At 38.6% G+C, this 23,313-nt stretch overlaps 1 protein-coding gene across 3 annotated transcripts in view; it reads right to left on the bottom strand.

Moving 5' to 3' along the window:
- Positions 1-23,313, bottom strand: part of pvrl2l (PVR cell adhesion molecule related 2 like) — a 375,359-nt gene that overhangs the window by 223,043 nt on the left and 129,003 nt on the right. For all 3 annotated transcript variants that reach the window (XM_042011546.1, XM_042011544.1, XM_042011545.1), the window contains exon 2: positions 6,166-6,275. In XM_042011546.1, the coding sequence (XP_041867480.1) occupies positions 6,166-6,275 (110 nt within the window). The remainder of the gene's footprint in view (positions 1-6,165; positions 6,276-23,313) is intronic.

The raw sequence follows: 23,313 nt of genomic DNA, 5'->3' as shown, positions 1-23,313 counted from the left end.
TAACAGAATATTTTTTATCTTAACTGAACTGATTCTGTAACCAAAGTTCTTAACATGACAGTTACATGCAATATGTCCACGTCTGTTACAATACGAACTACTTTACTTCTCCACACAGTCCAAATAAATGACGCTCTCTTCGACTGATATTTTTTTCCCTTTACTGTCATTGTCAAAGCAGGTGCATTTTTACTTTCCCCCTCAAGTTCAGCTCATGTGATACAGTATGTCCACGAAAAGTAAATCAGCCAAATTTATTTTTTAAAGCAGCCTTTCTACTGCGGGTTATATACTGAATGATTGAAGCTGTCATGTCGATATTTTTAAGGGGCCTATCAACTAATTCAGTAGGTTGGCTAGCATGCAAAAAACTTTTAAAAACTCTCATGGACACTGTTCTACACAGTATTTATATTTGGAAATTACTACTATTATTTTCAATAAGCCTACTTATTAATGTGTTCACTTTATTTAATATTTTAAACCACCGGTGCTGCTTTAAAGGTAAAATAACTACTGACATCTAGTGGTAAACATGGGTATAGAAACAACTGGATGACTGCACTACGGGTAACTATTTCAAAATTGTGTACATGTGTTCTGTCTTCTTCTAAGTGTTACCTATCCCAAACGGAGCTCTAGCACCTATCAAACAAAGCTGGTTCTGCAGTTTTATCGCTCAGAGGGTTCTTACTTCACACATGGTATTGTATGTCCATCAAGAGACACCGTAGTAAAAATTGTGGTTTAATTATGACAGCTGCCATGTATGTGGATCTACTGCAAAAAGATGCGTCGTTTTAAGAGAATAAAAACATTACAGTTCTTTTAATAACGTGATTAGATAAAATAATGAGTTTTAAATGATATATTAACCCTTTAATGACCAGGAATGGGAAGTCTGATTTTGTGTTACCAGCGACAGATGGGTGTTAAAGGGTTAAATGTTTGTCATTGTCCTTTGATTGTGTTACACACTGCACCTTTAAGTCAGCGTTCCCCACATGACTGGCTATTCTGAATCCCAAACTCCACATGAGCAGCATTTCTTGTCACAAACAAATTTAAACTTAAAAGAGTCAAATATGATGTTGTGGCAGCAAGGATGCCCTAACCTCAGAAATACGTATCTGAATGCAGCAAGTTCTTCAAGACAACATTTAGCTAGCTAGAGCGCAGGCCTCTAGCAAGCCATTTTATTTTATTTTTATTTTTTTCTCCAATGATTGTAGGCATCATTTTTGAGTTAGAAAACTTGAATGGTAGAATATTCCCGATCTCCCCAAAGGAAAGAATTCTTTAAAATATTTCTGAATCCAGACACTGACCCCAAAATCCAAACTCTTGCTCCTTTTTTCATTTCTGAGATTTTCTGAAAATTTCATCAAAATCTTTCCATAACAAACCAATGCTGGCGAATACGTGCCCTCCACCTTCGAGGGAGTAGTTAGCCCTTAAACAGTTTCCATGTTGATGTGCTTTGCATTAAAGAGTTATGTTGATTTTTATCCTGATGTACATCATATAACTGGATACTAAGAGCTAATTAACCTATGAACCTTGCTGCTATAGACAAATTGTCTAATTTGAAAAAAGGAAGCATGAATGGTACAAAAAGCGTGCACGTTGAGTGCATGTGCTATTCTGACAGGTCAGTTCTGGCAGCACTACACCCACGCTGCTTATCATGTTATTTCTGTGAGGCTACAATAATCTGCTTCACAATAAGCTGAGTAATCATTGGTGCGTCTAACAACAAAACTTCCCGAAACTGACAACTGGATTTTCCAACTCACTCGGAAAGGAGAAGCGAGAGTTGGTGAGATCTGAATTTCTCCCTTATGCTCTCAGTTTTCACTTTGTATGCAACAACAACAGCAGCACAGTGAGCGTCTTCAAAGACAGACAGTCTGGAAATGTGTTCCATTAGATCACTGAAAGCATTAAAATCCCCATGTTTCCATGCCTCTGCAACACGAAGCCAAACATTTCACCTTTTGTGTTCACTCACCAAGCCCACACTGCTGGTGAGTAAACGCCTACAATGTTGTGTAGGACATCAAGAACCAGGCTTATGAAGATACACCGTTGGTGGCATTAAATTGTTTCATCACTGCAGCTAAATTCAGGTATGTTTACCAGACTGTCTGTCTTTCTGAGCATTTAGTAAAGTCATTTATTTACTACGAGCATGCTGAGCTGGTTTAAATACCATGTGTGGAACTATAGGTTGAGGAATAGCATTCAGAGTACTGCGTGTATTAATATTCTATTAAGTGCTTGTTTTCCCTTCATTTATCTTAAATGGCTTCAGAGAATGTACTTTCCCTGGATGAGTGTCTACCTGGTAATTTGTGGTTACTGAACTGTCTTGATTTATTATGAGCGCCACATGCCCATTTAAAGATGTGGGTCTACAGGAGTGTGAAACTTCGTGTGGGTGCTGTAATAAAGCCATCCACAGCCAATGTCCATGTGTGTGTTTTGCAGCTGAGTAGAACCGGGCTCTTATAATACCTGCTCTGTAGGGCATTGATGTCTGGTTTCAAAGCGTGGTGAAGGTTTGAATGTTAAAAGATTAGACTAGATATGCTACACATGACATACAATGACATTACCTTGATTTGTATGTGAAGCATACCTGTGATGCATGTCTGTGTGTGACTGGCAGTGATGGCAGAAGTTACCTGGCCATCAGTCACAAATTCCTTGTCCTCTCAGTGCTGACTAATTAGTCAAAAATATAAATCAAGCTGATACATGCATAGCAGCTTTACAACACAAGTGGAAGACAGAGATTCAGTATATATATATAAAGGTGCACTATGCAACTAAAATATTAACATTTTTTTTTTCTCAAGGTATATAATCACTTAACTAAAATAACTAATGTTTTCATTCTTTTAGGGGACCTATTTATTGCCACAGGGCAGCAGAGGAGAGGACCCAAGCACAGATTGATAAGGTGGGAGACAGACGAATGCAATTATCCAAAGTTTTAATTTCAAAACTCAAGGTTGCTGATACAAAAGTGAACACGGAGAAACAACAACAATGATCTGGCAGTGAGTAAGAGAAAACAAACAGAGGACGACTAACAGGGAACAGGTGAAGTGAATAAGCAATCAGACCAGGTAAACTAACGAGCCGGAAACAGAAAACACAGAACACACAAGAGAATGAACAAAGCTGGAAACAAAACTAAATATGACAAAATCAAGAATGCAACCTATGACCATGGTATTTATATCTACTTGTTGTGAGTTCACATACATGGTAGCTGCCATAACTGCAGAAATGTAGTATCAGCTTAAATCGTTTCTTTCTGCAATACTTTCTATATGCACTGCAAACGGTACATTACCTGCATTTGTACTTATTTAACCATGCAGAGTGATTTTGGGAAGCATTAAAACTTCTGCTGTTTGGTCCACTTTAAACGAACCCTGGTTTGCTTCTACGGATAGTAGGGATAGTTTGGAGCAGTGAAGTGGACCAAAGAAGCGAACTCTGGTCCGTTTGACATCCTGGGGTCTTGGTTCACTTGCAAGTGAACCGTGGTGCGGTTTCCTTGCAGTGAGATGGCCAACAGACCATCCAGTGAACCAAACAGAGGAAGTGACGTAGAACATGTCACAGAGTAGCATGTTGGGTAGCTCGCTGCCTCTCCTGCTTATTCTAGGCAGATTAGTTTGTACACCAAAGTAAAATCAGACAAATTTCACGTTGCTTTATTTACTCGCAGTGAAAAAGTCGTACTCAGTCCAGGCCAGTTGATGAGCTGGATTTTCTGTCTTCTTGGTTAATTGTTATTGAGTCATTCTGTGAGGGAGGGCTGGGGAAATGCTATGACGTCATGATGCCACAGCTGAAACTAACAGCTGACCAGAATGGCTCGCCAGAATCAGGAGGAGACGCCACTAAACAGATCACTGCTCTACTGTTTAATAGAATATTATGGAAAAGACATCTGCAAAGACTGGAGAGGCAGCTGGTGAGAGAGGATGATTTGCTTTTTAAGGAAGAGCTGCCGGTTGTTTGCTAATGTTTGGCAAATCAACTTTGATATTTATACTTTATATCAGGGTTACTCAATTCAGTCATAGGAGGGCCGCAATCCAGCAGGTTTTCCATGTGTCCCTGCTCCAACACAGCTGACTCAAATGAATGAGTCATTGTGATTGGCTGATCCATTTAATTTGATTCTGGTGTGTTGAAGCAGGAGTATGAGTAACCCTGCTTTATATATTTAATCTGTAATCACACTTTACATGTTTAAATATTGGTTCGTAATATGCAAACAGTAGCGTATGTGTATTTCCTTCGTTTCTATTTGAAGGTTTTCACCTAATAGATAACTGATAGATGCAAAGAAAGACTTATTTTACTAACTGTTCTACCTGCTGAAGTCTAAAAGAGAAAAGAAAGAGGAAAGGGAAATAACTGTTTACTGTCGGGTCATTAGAGTGAAATCCAGTTCAGAGCTGGTAGATGTCCCTCTCTCTTTCAGGTTGGGGAAAATTTACAAAACATTAAAAAAACTTGACAGTTGTCATTTCAGAGAATATCGCCCTTAGCGATCAGTTGTAACTGCGTGATGCTGTCCCCCAGACTATCCTGTTGTGAATGTACCAATAGTCTATATGCCACTTTCACCCAATCACACTCACACACACATGAAAACAGCCCTTCTTACAGCTTAAGAGTTTTATCTGCCATGTGTCAACATTTATACCCGATTCAGGTCTTGCCTGAGGAGAATTCAACAACTATCTGGGGAAGCTAGGAATTAATCTACCAACTTTACCGTAGGAAGGTGATGGTTCTTGCCCCTGAGCTGCCCCAAAGAGCTGCAGATAGTAACATTTTACCAGTTAAAACTGGAATATACAGACAGGCAGGCGTGGGTGTGTGTTTTTCTTTTTTCTTTGTAACCTTATAATAAAAAAAAGTAAAGCAAATGTCAAATACGAGTGTTTTTTATTCCTTTTTTCCTGTGGGGCTTTTGTTTTCCTTCAGCTTGCCTAAATACCACTGGGCTCTGACAGTGTTCTGCTTAACAAACTGAGAAGAGAATTTTAAATTTCCATAACATGATAACTTCACTTTAAACTTTTCTGATTTCATTCATGGCGTTTTATGCATAAATTAAAAATATGCATTTTAAATTCATTTAATTGAAGAAATGTGACTGAAACTGTGTAACACCAGAGTCTGAATGCGACATGTGGCAGTATTTTCAAATTTCATGACAGCGTCGCCTTTGTTTCAAAAAAAAGAAACAAAATCTCTTAAAGCGTGCTTGTGTTAAAAGAATCTGTCTTGGTTTGCCTTTCTTTCATTTTTATGACAGTATGCACTCAAGCTGGTGTGTATTTTATTTAGCAAGTTTAAATAAAGCATGATAAGCCACATTATCCTGGGATGTGTTCAGTGTTTGCATCAAATACCAGCTGATATTAAAAGAAAACCTGAGGTTCAGCAGATGAGCTCAAAATGGGAGATGAAACGAGACCCAAACCTGAGAAGGTACACACAATGGTTGGCTGATAATTTATTAACCAACTAAAACCAATAGAAATCCTGCAGGATGAGCTGATGAGGAGAGACTGTAAATGTCACCCATTATGGTGAAAACCCTCAGAGTTATCTTGGAAAAAATGTAAAGGAGTGTGCCAGAAATCATGAGGAATTTAATCTTTCTTTTAGTTACTTCAATTAAAGGTTTAATTTTTGAGAAAGTCTTTTAGAAGATAAAATGTTGAAGATAAAAATTTTGCACAGTGTATCTTTTGTTTCTGGCATAAACATCAAAACTGATTACATGATCGAAAGGTCACAAGAAAGCTCTACCATTCAATGTCTCTCCTTTTGATCACTTTTCAACAGGCTTATTGTGCTTTGGATGCTGCTCAAGTTTCCATAAAAAGCCCAAAATTGCTGCTTCTCTGGAAACCTTCAGTCTTAGAAAAACCTTGTTCTGTTTATATGTTTACTGTATTTATTTGTACCTCTAAAACCTTCAAAGATTTTGTGGAAGAATCTGATCTGATCAATCTCCAAACAAACCTGTGGTCTGCAGGAATTCACTCCATTAGTCATTGTCTCAACATTTTGGGCCTTCAAAACTACTTATTAACAGAAAATGATGTTTTATCTGCCAACCTGTGTGAGCTTGGTCCCTCCTCCATCAACAAACTGGCAACGCAGATCAACCGACTCTGCGGGATACGCCTCCAGCGTCTCCTCGACTCGCACCTTCTGAGCAACAATACCTGTGGCAAAAAGGAGACAAGAAGGGGAGGAAGTTATGTAATCATCCATGACATCAAGAATAAACATGCCTGCATCAAAAAGGCAGGAGAAGCATTTTGGTAATCAGGTGTTATTAAATTAATCTTTCCATTCACCTTGTTTAGTTTCCTTCACTGAGAAAAAAAAGCAAGTTCATTAAAGAGGAAGAACAAAAGTCGGAATCATCAGTCTGTGATAACAAGCCTCCGGCAGAGTCTTAGCCAGCTTTCTTTGATTACGGCCCTCCTTGTTACATGAAAGTACATCTACAGGGAGCCATCACTAGGGGGCGAGCTTCCGGGAACACTGCAGCTGCTCGGGTTGAAGCTCCTTTTATATGTTTATGATTCAGCAGAAAGCACCTGTAGCATGTTAAAGCAGGGCTGCTGGAAGCAATCCAGAGGCGCTGCCCTCGCTGTTTAAACTTTAACGCAGATGAAAGCCCTTGAAAGGTCAGAATCTCAGCACTGTGCAACACCTGCTAAACTGCAGCCTTTCTCAAAATACTCAGTTTTAATTTTCCTAAAATTCATCTTCTATTCTGCAACTCACTACCTCAACAGTGTGGTAGCCTTTAGCACAATTCATGAGCTACAAGACTTGTTTTGAGGCTGTTTTTTTCTCCCCACACTGCTGTGATACCCATTTCCTTTTATAAAATGAGCTACATGTTGCCACCATTAAGTCTACATTCAAATTCGTGCTTAGAGTCCAGAGCCTCCATTGATTTACAGATGTAGTTAACAGACAAAACAATGTAACAGAAAAGTTATGTTATTCTTCTGACATAAGCTTGTAAAAGCAGTGAGAAATTCTTTCTTTGCAAAACTACATGTTTACAAAAGCAATCTTAATCACGTTTTAAACTGCCTTGTCAGGTGCGCTTATCACTGCAAACAGAGGTTCATCAAAAGCTGACATTAACATGAATTGTCCTCAGCTCATGACAGCGTGCACTGAAGATGGAAATGTGTGTAACAAAAAAATCGGACTTGCTGTATTCTGAAGATTAACAGACTTTAATGAACGTGTAATGCTTGTAATCATGAGTGGGAGAAAGAAAATGGTTCAAACGGGAAGAAAAGAAAACAAAAAGAGAGGATCAGAGACAGCAAGAAAAAAAAAAAAAACAAAGAAGTTGTAATCCTTTCATAATGCAATCTGGTCCGAATCCAGCAGCTCAATGTGTTTGGCAACATCCAAAAAAACAATCACAAGAGGCTGAAAGTGACATTTTTAAAGAGTCTTCGCTTGTTTGTGGCTTCCAATCAAATAATGTAGTCACAATGAGCCTCAACATCCAACCTTTTGTCGCCCAATTTAGTCATTTTAACCTCTCTTTGTTAATTAAATCCTTTCTCCCTCCACTTGCAACGCCCCTTTAACTCATGACTCGTGCAGAGACCCACGTCCCTGCCATGAACCCTCTGCTGACCCAAAATCAACTTTGACCAAGGTCTTTTCTCCTTCACCTCCCCCTCTCTTGCTGCCCTCTCAGCCGTGCCTCTGTGCATGTAAAGATAAAATTCTTGTGGGGAGGCAGCTTCTTACTCTACCCACAAGAAAAGGGGATAAGCACTCACTAACCGCTAGCTAGCCCCGGGTGGTTCCACTGAAAAAGCCTCTTAGTGTGCGAGGGATTGATTAGGACAATAAGTTACATGCCGCTGCATGGAGGTGAATGGGCTAGCTGGGATTTCGCCTGCAAATCAGCTGTAAAACACAGTCCGCAAACAAAAGAAAGCAGTGCCTGTGTGTGTGTGTGCTGCAGAGTTTGCTGGGTTGCTGTGGATTTACAGCATGCAGGCATCCACATGACTGCAAATGCGTGCAAGAATGAATTTTTACTGTGAAGCCATATGCATGCTGCTTAGCATGTGTGAATGGGATTAGTGTATGTTGGAGCTGATGCATAAATCAGAGCATCTCATTGTTATGCGAGTGCTTATGAGACTGAATCAGCCATTGAACCAAAGTCTGTACCCTGAGGGTGGTAGTCGGCTATCATACAGGTTACCCATCCAGTTCTAACTCAGATGCACACATGCACACACAGATGGTCAGACTAGTTTTTCTATTATGTAATAACAACAAAAGTAACCACAAAAAACAATGAGTTATTTACTTCTCCACCCACTGCTTCCTTCTCGTCCTTTCTCTTCCCTTAATTAAACACATCAACACACAAATCCCACTAATCACAAAACACTGAAATGAAAATACACATGCTAGAGCCCAAAACCCACATACACTTCTGGATTATTCATAGTGGTCAATGAAATATTTTCTGTGATGTGTGGGCAACGGAGGAAGAGAAAGGACGTGGTTGGATTAAACAAGCTGAAGAGTAAAAGAGAAAAAGTCGCAGAAGCTGGAAGAAAATGGTAGAAATTTTTATGGAGACGGATGAATGCGGCATGAAATAATACCAGAGAGAGAAACTTTGGAAAAGGATTTATGAGAGTAAAGGGGCTGAAGGAATGACTAAAGCAGAGAGCGCCTGTAGGCAATGGAGACAGGGGTAGACTGGAGGAGGAAACCAAGACAAGAAGAGAGAAAAGTTTGAAAACGGTCAGAAAGTAATATCTTGTAAGCCAGCAAAGAAGCTAGAAGAGAGCATGAGATATCAGAGATGATTCATTTCCTCAGAGTCTGACTCCAGAGGGTCCCATGGACCCTGAGCCGACTGGCTCAGGAAGACAAAACGATTAAGAAGATAAAAGATTTTTGTTTTATTTTTGTTTATTTTCCTGCATTCATACCAACATGATTCACCAGTTGGCTTTTTGTATGCATCTTCGAGCTAAACATTTAAACTAATGGTTGATTCCTGGTAAACATGATGCTCTAAGGTGCTTTTCTGACATTCAGTTCTCAAATTTAGCACATAAGGTCAACCTCAACTCAAAGAAATGCACGTAATAAGCCAAACCTCTTTCCCAGTCCATTTTATGATAGTAAGATGTCATTATGTCATTATGTCAGCTCCAAAAAATGATCAGTTAATAAAACAGAAATACAAAACATACAAAATTATATGTTAAATAACTTCAAGGGATAATGAAGAAGATGAGTAAATGCAGGCAACCAAGAGACCCTACTTCGACTCTGAAAGCCTGGTACACACACAAGGATTTTCTAAATCTAGAGAGATTTTTATCTGTTAGCGACGCCACACATGAAGATGAAAAATCAGGCATTTAACAGTTTTGATTGTACTGTGTGGTGTTTCCGATAATCTCAGCACAGAACAGAACATAATGATTCTGTCCCACAGCCGTTATAAAATCTAGTCCCCCGAGCCAGAATTCTTGCCTGACCAAACATGATCTAACAAAAAGGAAGAAACATAGCAACAACTGGAAAACACAACACCCGGCATGGCAGAGGAAATACATACTGAAGTAATGATAGTGATCTTGCAACTATTATTAACAGAAAATTCCAGAACTAAAAAAACAAAAAAAAGACTGGAGACAGCATAAACACAGACTTCATTTCCTTCCTTGCTCCCCAGTCAGCTCGCTTTCTGATTGGCTAGATTCTGATCCATGTAATAATCCACACAGTCACAACTTAGGAGTCGTCGGCTTTCCTTTCACACGTGAAAACTTTGGTCATAAACATTGAACATGTTCACTTCCAATTGTCGGTCACGACCCGTTTAGTAGCTGATTGTCAGAACGAATTCACTCTTAACACACTTCAGACCACAGGATGATCTTATAAGAGTTAAGATAATCGGGCGTTAGCCATCCTTGGTCAGGAAGGGGCAAAATCGGGACAAAAACAGCCCAATGATCTTTGCGTGTACCCAACTTAAGGAAAAAAATGTGTCTAATTTTCTAATTATTTTGTGTTTTTTGCTGGTGATTGTGGACAAGATGGAGTAAATTACAAAAGCAAGATATGTGCAGGATTTACTATTGAGGTAAAAAAAAAAAAGAAGATCAGTCCTAAAGCACAGTATAATTATTAAAATAATTTAGGATTCCTAAAGTCACATTTTAACCACCGGGGAACTATTTTTCCAAAATTAAAGCTAACCAGCAGGTTGCTTCTCTCAGCATTCAAAACCAGGAGAAAGAAATAATTTTTCAACATGATTTGCTGCAATGCTTCAGTTCTTTAAGAGGTTTTATCTGTACATCACTGCACAGAAATAATTTTAACTCATTAACATCCCTGCAACACAACTCATGCTCTTTTTATGCAATTCAAATCAACCTGGTAGAAATAATCGTTTATTTTAGCAACAGAAGCTATTAAGCTTTCCCAGTGAAGTTACTATGTAAAGTCATGGAAATGGTAGAAAAGTAGAATGACCTTAGTTCAGAGTAGATTGAAAGTTAGTGCCAGAGAAAGGCAATTTTAAAAGAAAATTTTCCCATCATAGCAGCAATTTCTTCAATCAACAATAATCTGGCAACTCTGGAAATATAAAGACTTCACTAAAACCAGGTCGGAAGGAGAAGCTTGAACATGGATGAAAATGTCGTAAATAAAAGGTCAGCCAAGTTATTTGAAGGATGAATTATGAAAGTGAAAATATATCCAACTTGTTGCAGATCATCAGTTTTGGTTTTGATGTTGCATTCCAAGATCTCACTGCCCTGGGGAGTGAAGTTAGTCTGAATAGTGGTGCTGATGGAGAGAGTCAACCCAATGTGTTGAACTATAATTTAACTTGGACCATTAGATATTTTTAGAAGGAAACAATCCCAATGAATGGCAACATTTATTGGGTTTTTCCTTCATCTTGACATCAAAAGGACTCCAGGTGCAGGCTGTGCAGAGTCCACTAAAATAGTCCTGAAACATACTAGCAGAAACATCTCTGCAGAATGTGGACTGGAGACCACTAGGTCACAATGGGAAACACCTCCCACAATGGTGGGGAGATCTTATTGGACTTCCAGATACAGACCGATAAAATGGCTGTGGCCAACCAACGGACACTGTGATCATGGATACACAGCAGAGGAAAGCTGTAGTGATGGATGTAGCCATCCCTAACGATGGCAATGTCAGGAAAAAGGAATACGAGAAACTGGAGAAATACCAAGAACTCATGGAAAAGCAGGAGAAAGTCTGTAAGGAGAAGGCCACAGTAGTATCCATGGTCATCTGAGAACTGGGGGCTGTTATTTTCTATTCTACAGTCATTTAGCAAACACTTTTCTCCAAAGCGACTTACATTTTAAAGGTGGTTAGGCAGCAGTGTTAAGGGTCTTGCCTAAGGACCCAAATGGAAGGTCTTAATATTCGTCCCTTGGGATTTGAACCGAATCAGCTATCCAACCATTTTCCCTACACTGGAGAAGTAGCTCCAACACATACCTGGAGAAACATCTCCGTCCATAAGAGTGCAATCCTAGGAACACCTAAGATACTGAACAGGCCCCTCATGCTCCCAGGCCCCTGATAAAAGACCTGAGCTTGAGATGAACAGCCACCCACCACATCACGGGGACTTGGGGGTTTGGTGAAGAAAGATTTATTTATTTATTTTTTTGCTTAATTTTAACAATTTCGGACATACGTGCTCCTATAAAGACATTTACTGGGAGCAAACTGTCTTTCCAATAAGATCACATTTAATCATACAAAAGGCTTCTGGCGTATTAAACATATGCATGTCGTGCTGTTGGGGAAATTAGTGTCAATGCACCACGATGAGCCTCATCTATTGAGTTCTTTCTATTATATGCTTGCAACCCCAATGATCCCACAATTTGCCACTTATTCTGCTGTTGCACACTGCTGCATCAGCTGAGCGTAATGGAAAGCCAAAGAGGGGAGGCGGTTAAATGAATGGCCACACTCTGCTTTCCTTCCAATGCTCCAGAGAGATGAATCACAGTTAATTGACATTTAGAGGCTTGTGGCATTTGCCTGTTTATGCTGCGCTTCCCCATGTAGACGGGCATGCAGTGTAAACAGGAGGAATATGCTGATGGGGTGCTCACTCATCCACATTAACATCCAAATCACATACTAATAAAAGGCAATGAAGCACAGCTGTTTTGTTTTGAGCTTTTTTTTTTTTTTTGTCAGGCTGTCATGATGTCAGTTGTCAGCTTTTATCTGGGTGACTGCCAGCAGCTGTCAAGTGATAAAACTGGACAAATTTAATGCATTTGAACGGCTAAACCTAGAGCTTCTGCATGGAAGATTTACTTCATCATACAGTGTCAGCTCATCTTTACAAAAGAAGGGAATACAACCTGGTCCAGTATTACTTAGATGTCAAATGATTTGGAAGTGTATCACTTCTCAATTACTGCATCTCTTCCAAGAGGACCATCAGGAACCAAATGCTGTAAACTCAATAAAACATTCACTTTTTTAGATTCAAATATTTGACTTTTGCTGTTCTTTTGTAGTAACTGATGAAAGACTGGGTCCTCTTTGATTCCATTTTTTAGCTTTTCTTTGCTGCATGGACTGTGTTTATCCCTCTATAAAGTAACCTAAAGATGGATTATTAGATGTAAATGAGTCGACTTGGCCAAAATGTGCACTCTGTTTCATTCTTCAGAAACATGATTCTGGCAGTTGCCTTCGTAAATTACATTCTTGCAAAAAAAGCCTATTTCACTACATTCTTGGCTTCACGGACCAGATTGCTCAGTTGTTTGTAACTGGTTAGGAGACAGAGGGTGACTCACTGAGAACCCTAAAGTGTAGCTTCAGCTTTACCTCCAGTCGGAAGGTGGAAGAATTCGGACCCTCAGCGTGAGCAAGCCTGTGTCTGCTACCACTTTGATCCAAAAAGTCAAAACAGGCTGAAAATTCTCACCACAGCCGTGCTTTGGTTTGTAACACTTCTCCACTGGAAAGCTTATACACCAGGGGTGTCAAACTACAGTCTCCTGCATGCTTTAGATGTTTTCGGGCTTCAATGCACCTGACTAGAACATTGTGCAGAAATTGACAACAAGCTGTTGGACCCATTTGATTTGAATCAGGTGTGTCGGAGCGGGGAAACATCTAAAATCTGCAGGAGAGCGTCCCTCAAGGACCAGAGTTTGACACCTCTGTTCTACAGAGTCAGTCGCCATCTTGGTATATCCTCCAGCATGCTGGGTGCCATGGATGTGATGTACAGTGTCATCCCCCAACACTTCTGGCACTCACGCAGACTGACATCTTCACACTTCCACCTCCGTGCTTTACTGTCTGTGTCAATGCATCAACTCCACTGACCTCTTTCATGCCATGCATGCTCGACTCCTTCTGACATGCAAATATATCTTGGTGACTAAGACATGTTCCTCAAATATTCAACTTTTTTATGTTATTTGCTAAAGGTTGGTAAGTGGATTTTAATAAATTCTGCTTATTAAATATATATATATCTATATATATATATATATATATATATAGATATATATATTACATATTATATTATATTATATGAAAGACCAAACATGCAATCAATCATATCTTTGCATTTATTGAATCAATTTCAGATCAATTTTATCAATTTTACTGGTCAGTTTTTTAATGTCACATTTATATGCCTTTCAATTTTTCAGTGCATTCATTCATTTTATCTTTTAATTTTTAATATCTATTCTTATTTTTCTTCGAATTGTCTTCTATATGAAATGTGCTATACAAATAAATTTGCCTTGCCTTGCTTCATCATTTCTTTTATATTTATTTGTATATTTATGTCTTATATCCTCATACTTATGTAAGTGATTACATATAAACATTTGCTTATTCCTACCCTTAAAAAAAGTGCTTTAAAAGTGTTGAAACTTGATTTTTCATATCAAGTCATGTCCATGTTCATCCATAAGTAAAACAACATCTGTCTCAGAAGAACACAGCATTTTTAGTCAAGCGGCAGCTGTTGAGACTATTGAGCAATCAAACTCATATTGAGCTTAAGGCTATCAATAAAAGACTAAGAAGGGATGGAAAAGATCTCAACAATACATAAAAACATAATCCAGACATAAAAAATTCTTGTCCTTTCGTAGCTTGTGGCATTGTTGGATTTCACGTGAAATGGAAGTAGGAGAGGAGTAGAATGTACAGATACAGATGACACATTTGAGTCAAACTAAGTTAATTTATCTACCATATTTTATGGGGCTACTTGTGGCCAATGGTGTCAGTGATTCTAAGATACTAGTTATGCAAACCTGTTTGGCCATCAGCCATTCTTCTCATTGTTATTCTTAATGTTCAATACAACAGACTGCAGTTATAAAAGGCTGTGTAGCTTTAGTGGATTTCTAACACAGGATCATGCTTAAGCAACATCCATTAACATCTCCCACTTATCACATTCACATGTAACAGAAATATACTCAAAGGTGACATGAATTAGAAAAAGGAAGGATGTTGGAAGGCTGCCGTTAAGTGTATGTCTCATCACAACCACACACAGCAGAGCTGAATTACCAATAATTGGCATTTGACAGCTCATAATCATCATTTTACACCGGCTTTTCAGGAACAGGACAGTGATCAACAACGAGGTGAAGGGAAAGGAAAGAGGAGATTAACTGTCACAAAGATGGCTTTGGTTTAATAAAAAAAAGAACATCAGTGGCTGGCACTCAACAGGTCCTGGCATCTGTACATGAGGAAATTTTTATTTATTTCTTTTTTATTTTTTAACAACAATGGTGCTAATGCAGCTCAAATTAATTCCAAAAAGTGGATATCCATCATTCAAACCCATTTGACAAGAGAAGAAAATCTAAGTCATTGTGTTTAATGCGGTAAAGCTCTAAAAGTGACAAAGAACCAGAATTCGCATTTTATATGCACGAAAGTGAAGTTAATCATGTTAGTGTAAAATAAAGCAGATGGTTCTTATGGCTGTTCTATTATATTAAAACTGAATCAGAAAATAAAGTAAGAATATCTTACATAATCCTAACCCTTTTTCACATTGTGGATCAAATACTGGAACACGTGGTCATGGTGGTGAATACAAAAACGATGTATATATGCTTTGGCCCCCACAATCAGCAGAATTCACACCAACCTAAAGTGAGTCAGCATTTTCCAGTTCCATCAATAAAATGTAATTTGGAAGAATCCAAATCATCTAGCAGGGCCTCACATACTTCCAAAATTCAGTCTGTACTGGCACTGCTCTGGCAGCACCATTTGACCCAGTTCCTTATTTACCAAAACGGAGACATGGCTGCAGGAATGTAACATGCTTATATGCTGCTTTAAGACTGTACAGGCAGATCGACACAACAAAGGTAGCAGAAAGCTAAAAGGCGGTCCTGCAGTGCTTTTTAACGTGGACATGTCACGGTAAAAGAAAAGTCTGCACACGGGCATCAAACTGTTAGCAGTTAGTTTTCATGAGAGTGTGTGTTCACTTAGAGGCTTCGTCATGTAACTGCAAGACAGAAAAGTATAGGTCATCATTTCTGCCAACAGCCATCATGCTCTGGAATAATCTGTTTGATGATTATTTCTTTTAATAATCTGCTCAGGTAATTAATGTCTTCATTTTTCTTTTCAATTATGTTGGTATGTTAGATCTTGCACCATCTTTATGGTTGAATTTGTTGCCTTTCTGAAGCTCTTACACCACATGCAATGAGAGTGCATTTAAATAACATGTAAATACAGAATTGGAAATGGCTGTCACAGCTGGAGACATCCTCAGCAATCTGCAAATGTTTAACTGTACCATTGCTTATAAAAGATCTGCATGATTAGCGCCCTAGTGTGATTTTAAAACTATTTTACTACACAATTCTGCCTTGAGAATAAAAAGGGCAATAAAAAGTAAGAGTGAAATGATAAGAAGGCAATCAGACCCCACCAGACAGGTGATAATGCAAGTCTGTGAAATGTATTCATGAACATAAAAGTTCAAATCTGGACCGTCACAGTGAAATATTTTGCTATGGCATGAAAAGAAAAGAAAACTTAAAGTCTTAGTGATTTAAAAAGTCACATGTGGTTTGATTGACTCAGTCACAAGCACAAAAAGCTCTGAACTATTTAATTTCACTGCTCCATTAATGGGCAGCTAGCAGCTTAAATAATTGGCATATTTACACTGTGGCTGGCTTTTCTGTGTTACCATGATTTCAACCAACAACCTATTAACTCTCAGTTACTGCAGCCTTTTTTTTTCATCCTTTCTTTAAAGTGCCGCATAATCCTCTGAGGGCCGAGAATGTGATATGGCTTGTGGGCTTCTGAAACCCTTTCAAAAGCCATTCTCCATTATTTCCAAAGTGCACAGTGGACAGAAAGTTGATCCATGTCTGAAAAGTTAGCATTTTACAAATGTTTATGTCTGTAATTTAACTCCTATGGTTGCAGTGTATAGATGATGTGTGTGTGGAGGGGGGAGTGGGGTTAGGAAATTAGAACTGAATCATTAGTAATTGGTGTCTGACAGTAAATGACTCCTGTATAAAGTCATCATCAGTCATGTTTGTAGTTATTTTGATAGAACAAAGATTTCCTGGAGGATGAAAAATCCCTGCTACATCCATCATCTGGAGTCTCATAAAGTTTATGATGCTCCACACCAAAGCTATTGTTATCATTATAACTGGGTGGAAGATATGCAATTAAGGAATGCTGTACATATTGCAGTTAACTTTCGTAAGAATAGTCTTAAACGCCCACCTCTTCAGATATTTCACCCATGCAAACCTGACAGAAACAATCAGTAAAAGCTAAAACAGGTTTCCCCCCAGTCAGCTGCTCCAAGGTGGTGCTACAGTGGAAGTCTGCATGCATGTGCTTAACAGGCAACACAGTTTACTTTACTGCCCCGCTGCTGCGTGTCACATCTTCAAGTGTCTCATCTCTATGGATGCTGTTTTCCGACAACTGCTGACGGCTGTTTATGCTTCGCTAACAAAATTCTGAGTGGAACTGGCCCTGACATACAGCAGAACAGGGAGTTTCATAAGGTCATATTTCATGGGTGTTCGCTATGGTTATGGGGAAGTCTCATGAACATGCACTTCCTTGTGTGCAGGTGGAATTCATCATGTCACAGTGGAGACAGGATGACCTAAAAATACAAAAGATTTTGCATTAGGCCAGTTACACTCTATTGACATTGGCCTTTTTTAAGCTTTATTTGTCAGGTTTTGTGCATGGAACAAAACAAAACAGTTTTATAGAATTTTTGTGTTTCTACTGTATTGAAGAGCCTTTGACTGAAAATGTGCTGGTTTAAGTCCAAGGGACTTTTCTGACAAAGCAGAATTCCTGAGTTAACTGCACATCTTTGATGGGAAAAAAACAGAACATCCATCAAAACTGGTCTGAAGTTATATTTAAATATAAAAAAGACCTTACTGGGTATTCTGGGTATGGTGTCTGGACAACTTTGAAAATTTGCCTTGTCATAAAACTCCCTAGAGATGCTGAAAATGTGCCCTTGAGCAAGGAATTTAGCCCTGCAGGAAGCTTACTGTCTTGTGTTTGTTTTTCCAAGGACTGTGGACACAAAATAGCGCTAGCACACATCAAGCTGAGCCAATCCTTCTGATGAACCAAAGCCAAAAATTCAGATCTGTGTCTTCACATAAGTTTTCACAGCATAATGCATCCAGAGATAAGTCTGGGTGTGTAATCTATGGACCAAAGCCTCTGCAGGGCATGCTTTCACATTAAATAACAAGAGCACCAGCAGCGATGCTGAAGTAAAGAACAACAAGTTCAATATTTTAGACTCCCACCTTTGCTTTGTAGGCTCCGAGGTCCTGTGCAGCATACAAACATAAACTAAGTCCTCCACTTCTAAAAGGCATCAGCAGGATATTCCAGAGAAAACAAATTAAAAGACTGCACACAGTTTCCTTTAAGAGAATCAGCTCTTTTCTTTTTCAAAGACAAAACAGAGGAAGATGGAAGCAAGCAAAGAAGAGATGAGGCTGTCCCAGGTTGCTTTAAATGAAACACCTCTCAAATCTTCACTAAGCTTGTGTCAGTGGTTTCTGCTCCATGTTTCTTTTAATGCGAGCATGTTTCTTTTCATGGTCCTGCCTTGTTGATCACAGCTCTCTGGCTTCCCTCAAAGTTCCCCATTTAATATGTTTTCACTGCATATAACAGTCTGCTTCAGAGATCAAAGGCCAGTGAGGAATTCATCAAAAGGAAATACTAAGAAAAGAAAAGGATCAAGATATGAGAGATGTAGCTCTGTACAAATTACATGGTTATCCAAGATTCATGGAATGGACAAGTGAAGGCAAAGATTGTAATATTCTGAGAAGACATTCAGAAAATCCAAAGGATCTTATACAGTGTCGATTAGATTTGATTTGCTCTTGTTAAGTCATTCAGATTTTACAGAAATGAAACTTGTTAGCTTCCATACGGAGCGATGATACATAATATTCAGGGCAGGCCACATTTAAACGTCCCACAGACATGTTCTCTCTTCATTCAGTTCAGGAAATGTTGGGAAATGAGTGATTAATGGGATGTGACGGCAAAAATAACAAGTATCCACTCTAAGTTGAAGCGGTTTGACATCTGAGGCCAAAAGCTAAACTGAAGATGATGCTGCGAATTCATCACGGGATGGTGTGAACATGTATGTGCTCTTAGTCTCAAACTGTCATATTACAGTCAAATATGATGTAAGTTCACTTATCTTAACTGACTAGTTCTTGTTTTATGCTTAAGTAAAGGCATTTGTGATTTAAAGATAGCAGGTGGAGACTAAATAAACTAACATGTGCTTTGAAGAAAGTTTAAACATAAAGCAGATCATTTAGTATATGCAGCTTAATTAAAGAGAAAACAAAAGTATCCCCTGCACATCAGCAAAGAAGTCCTGTAAATATTTACAAGCAAAAGAAATCTACTGCAAACACTAAAGCATATTTTATCAGATTTTAGAGATTAGATTCATCTCCAATCAAAGTTTTTTTTGTTGTGACTCATCAGTCTCGAGCTTGCTGAGACGCTGACTCGCTGAGATAAACGGCTGCTTTCCAACAATGGGGGTGGATTTGGCTCATTTCACTTCCAAGTGACATGGGTCCATTTTAACAAGCACTCCACAGTAAAACACTAAGAGGAGAGTAATGTGGCCAGCCAAGCACCGAGACCTAATTACTGATATTTTCTGCCACAATGAATGAAAAGCAAGTGGCAAATAACAGCATTACAGAGCTGAAAACAAATTAAAAGGTGAAGTTCAGGAGATGAATACAAGTGTTAAATTTTTACTTCTGACAGCGACGTACCTCTTCTCTGTATGAAAAGTAAAACATTTAGTATTTTGTTTCTTTGTTTTTTTTTCCAAGAATCTCAAATTATTGAGGAATACAAATACTGATAACATTTAGGAAAATATTAAAGTTATGTATCTGTTGCAGACAAATTCTTTTTCTTGTCAGTCATATATCATGTATGTGCTTCCAGGAAAAATTCACAATTAAGCTTCATTTATGTTTTATGTTAAACACATAGAGACAAATCTTTCTGTCCATCTTCTGTGTCCTTTATGTGCATATTTCAGTCAATTTTTAGAGACCTTTTGGATGTGTACCCAGACGTAGTAAACAAAGCAGTACCATCGGAAACCATGGAGGCAGTGTTGTCTATTGTGAACAGCAAAAGGGACAAAGAAGAAAAAGAAGCCACAGACCACCACCAACCACTGCTCTGCCTCTTTGCCTCTCTCTGAAAATGTGCATTATCATGATCGTTGCTATTTTCCGAAATTGATGTTTGAACTTGGAAGTGAACTCTGCACTGCCCTCTAGTGGATGTATTGCCTTCAACCGTGCATACGTAAAGAATGCATGGGAGTATGTTGGGCAGTGAAGTATGAACATTGTTTCTAACAGACACACCTATTTATATAGATAAAGGGAGAAAAAATTAAGCTTTCCATGAACTCATATCGTTCACCTTATCCTGTAAGACTGAAAGGCAAACTGATCAATAAAGTAGGTGTTTCTAAAGAAGACAGCACATTTCTCCTGCAGGCTTAATTCTGCAAAAGAATCCTCATTATCAACTCATTTGTCATAACAGTGTTTCTGTTGACACAATTAGCTGGCAGGTATTATTATCAATTACACTATACTTTATTATTCTCCTCAGTCTTCCACCCCAAAGCGACACCCACTGTGTACAAACATGGCAATGCTGGATTTATTTTTTCTGTATTTCCTTGGATGATTTAAAATCATCATGTATAGTCTCAGACGTCCCTGCTATTTTTCTGTGTTTTATGTCTACATTATAAGCTTGTATTTACAGGGCAAATCCTTTTCTTACTTAAAGGTACCTATTTGTGCCAGGAAAGCACCTACTCTGAAGTATGACCTTACAAAAATTAATAAATATCCTACAAACCATTCATTACAATTCTGACTTAGTTTCTTTAGGGAGGGCACACAAAAAGCACCTTGTCCAGCACTTTGAAAACTATGAGTTCAAAAGGGGAGAAAATCTTACCACAACACCCATAAGATTATCATCTGTTTTCTTAGCAGTAATGTATTTGTTGTGGCTTTATGTGTTTGTGTAATGGTGGCATGAAAGAAAGAGAGAAATTATTTCATTCATGTCTCATATGTTTTTGCACCTTTGCAGAAGGGAAAAGGTCCATAGTTAAGTCTGGGGGTTGAAGTTAACCATGTTTGTGACAATATTGGTGCAGAGAGGCACTAAACATGTACAATTTCCAAAGAAATGATCATGGTAGCTCTGACAGGTGGTTGTGTGAGGTAAATATGGCTGCCCCTTTAGTGCACTGCAATAAGATCGCTCACAATTTGTGGAACCAGGGAGGGATTCTGACAGCTAGCTATGCTAATGCTGTTCAGAAGGGGGTCAGTGTTCTCCATCCAGTACTGCTCAAACCTTTAAAAGCCGTTTTCATCCACTATTATGTCAGCCAAAGGACATTTGTGTTGCTCTGCATAGTTCCAGGCAAGATGGATGCTCAATATAAGCTTCCACAGGTAGGCGACTCTGTCAGACATCATTCCAGATTACTTATGAGCATATATATGCAAAGATGTAAAAGATGGTTAAGCTTTTTCTGGCTTTTTAATGCATATTTAATGTTCGAGTTGCCATTTTGAAATTAGAGCAGTGGAATTTCAATGACAGCTAATCAAGATATGCTGATCAGCTGCTGTGTATTCTTACTATGTCAGCATGTTTAACTGAGGAAACAGTGAGGACATAAACAAGTGCCACATGCAGAAGTGTCATAATGTAATATTAATACAAATTCACAATGATATTTTTTACATTGTGAAAATTTGCTCTTATGTACTTTATTTTCCCAACAGAATATTCTGACTGCTGTTTACAGCGCATAAGACAGACTTCATATATACTTCACACAACCCCATTTAAGAAAAAAAACATTATTTACCCTCATTATGTAACAGTATCCTGCAGACTAATCAGAATCAGACATTAAAGGCCAGAAACGCAGATCATCATTCAGATGTTACACTGAATGTGACGTGATGTCTGGCGCTCTCTCTTTAACTACACCAACCACCCAGTTTGGACACCTTGCAAGGTACTTTAATCCTGCAAGACATGTGAGATTCTAATTATGGCTTCAAGTGATGTTTTTATGTCTGACACACAGGGCTGAGGACAAGAGTTTAATTAACCAACTGACTTCACTCAGTTAAACTCAGCAATGATAGATGCGGCCCACAGATGGTTCGTCCAATCATCTGCCTTGTATTTAAATTACCTGCATTTTCCATCTGTAACACACCATCTGGTACGTCAGTTAGTTTTTCTTTAAAATACAACATGGTTGCTTTTAGAAACAGAGCAAACCAGGTCATTTATTAATGGCCAATTAATTGCAGCCTATATTTTCTAAATAAGATATTTAGACACGCAAAAGAGTTGAAGAAAGTGACAAGAATAGCACCATGAAAATACTTTGATTAATCTAAATTAGTGATGCATAATTCGGAGCTGACATGGACTTCTCATGCAAAGTACAAATTTCTTATTAAAACAGTGAGAATAGAGCATTGCACATGCTAGTAAAGCTGCAGCAGACCGTCTACATCAGTGGTTTTAAAACTAGGGGTCGCAAGATAGTTTTAGGGGGTCGACAGATAATTAAAAAAAATATATAGCCTAAAGTTATCAAATTTATTTGGGATTTTTCCCAGGGCTTTGAAAATCAAACCAATAGCGAAGAGATAAATCTTTAACACAATAATGCATAAATACCAAAGTTAGTACACATGCCATATTAAAAATCTAAATTTGACATTATCTCCATGTGGGGGCCTTGTCATATTGACACCACCAAAATCAACTTTATTCTCCTTATTTATGAAGATTCTGAGAGTTTTCCAGCCTTACATTTAGAGGATGGCAGCAAGATAACCCATTTGATACACAACATAATTAATCACTACGTTACTGCGTGGGAGTGGGGGTCGTGCACACCAATGCCTCTTATCTTGGGGGTCGTGGCTCAAAAAGTTTGAAAACCACTGCTCTACATGACCTGAAATGAACAAAAATGCAGAAAGAAATATTTACAGAGGAAAAAAAAAAAGATGCAGTGAAAAGCAAAACAAGAAAAACACAATGTGGAGCTGAATACTGGACCAGCACAAAGAAGTCCTCACCACAGAAGTGAGAGAACAAAAGTACAAAAGCCAGCCTGACGAAAGCAAAAACGCTTAGAGAGCAGCAGCTGTTGAAACCCACGTGAAGAGGACAGAAAGCAAAGAACAAACAAAGTTAGGGCTGTATTTTATTTTTATTTTTTTTTTATTTTTTTCAAAATGAAGAGAAATGAGAAGAAATTGATGCAGGCTTGGAGGGAGGGAGGGAGGGAGGGCAGAACACTGTGTACCAGGACATCATAGTCTGAAATTACACAGGACACAATATCTCCATGCTCCCTGCTACAATTCAATTCATAGCCAGGATTCCTATTTGCCTCACGCTCACCCTGAATTCATACCCTGGAACATTTTCCCTCCCTCCTCTCTCTGTCGGCGCAGTGATGACAGCTCTGCCATATTAAGA

Source organism: Melanotaenia boesemani, chromosome 17, assembly GCF_017639745.1.
Source record: "Melanotaenia boesemani isolate fMelBoe1 chromosome 17, fMelBoe1.pri, whole genome shotgun sequence".
In the NCBI taxonomy this organism is placed as follows: domain Eukaryota; kingdom Metazoa; phylum Chordata; class Actinopteri; order Atheriniformes; family Melanotaeniidae; genus Melanotaenia; species Melanotaenia boesemani.
This window is presented reverse-complemented; position numbering and strand designations above follow the sequence as displayed.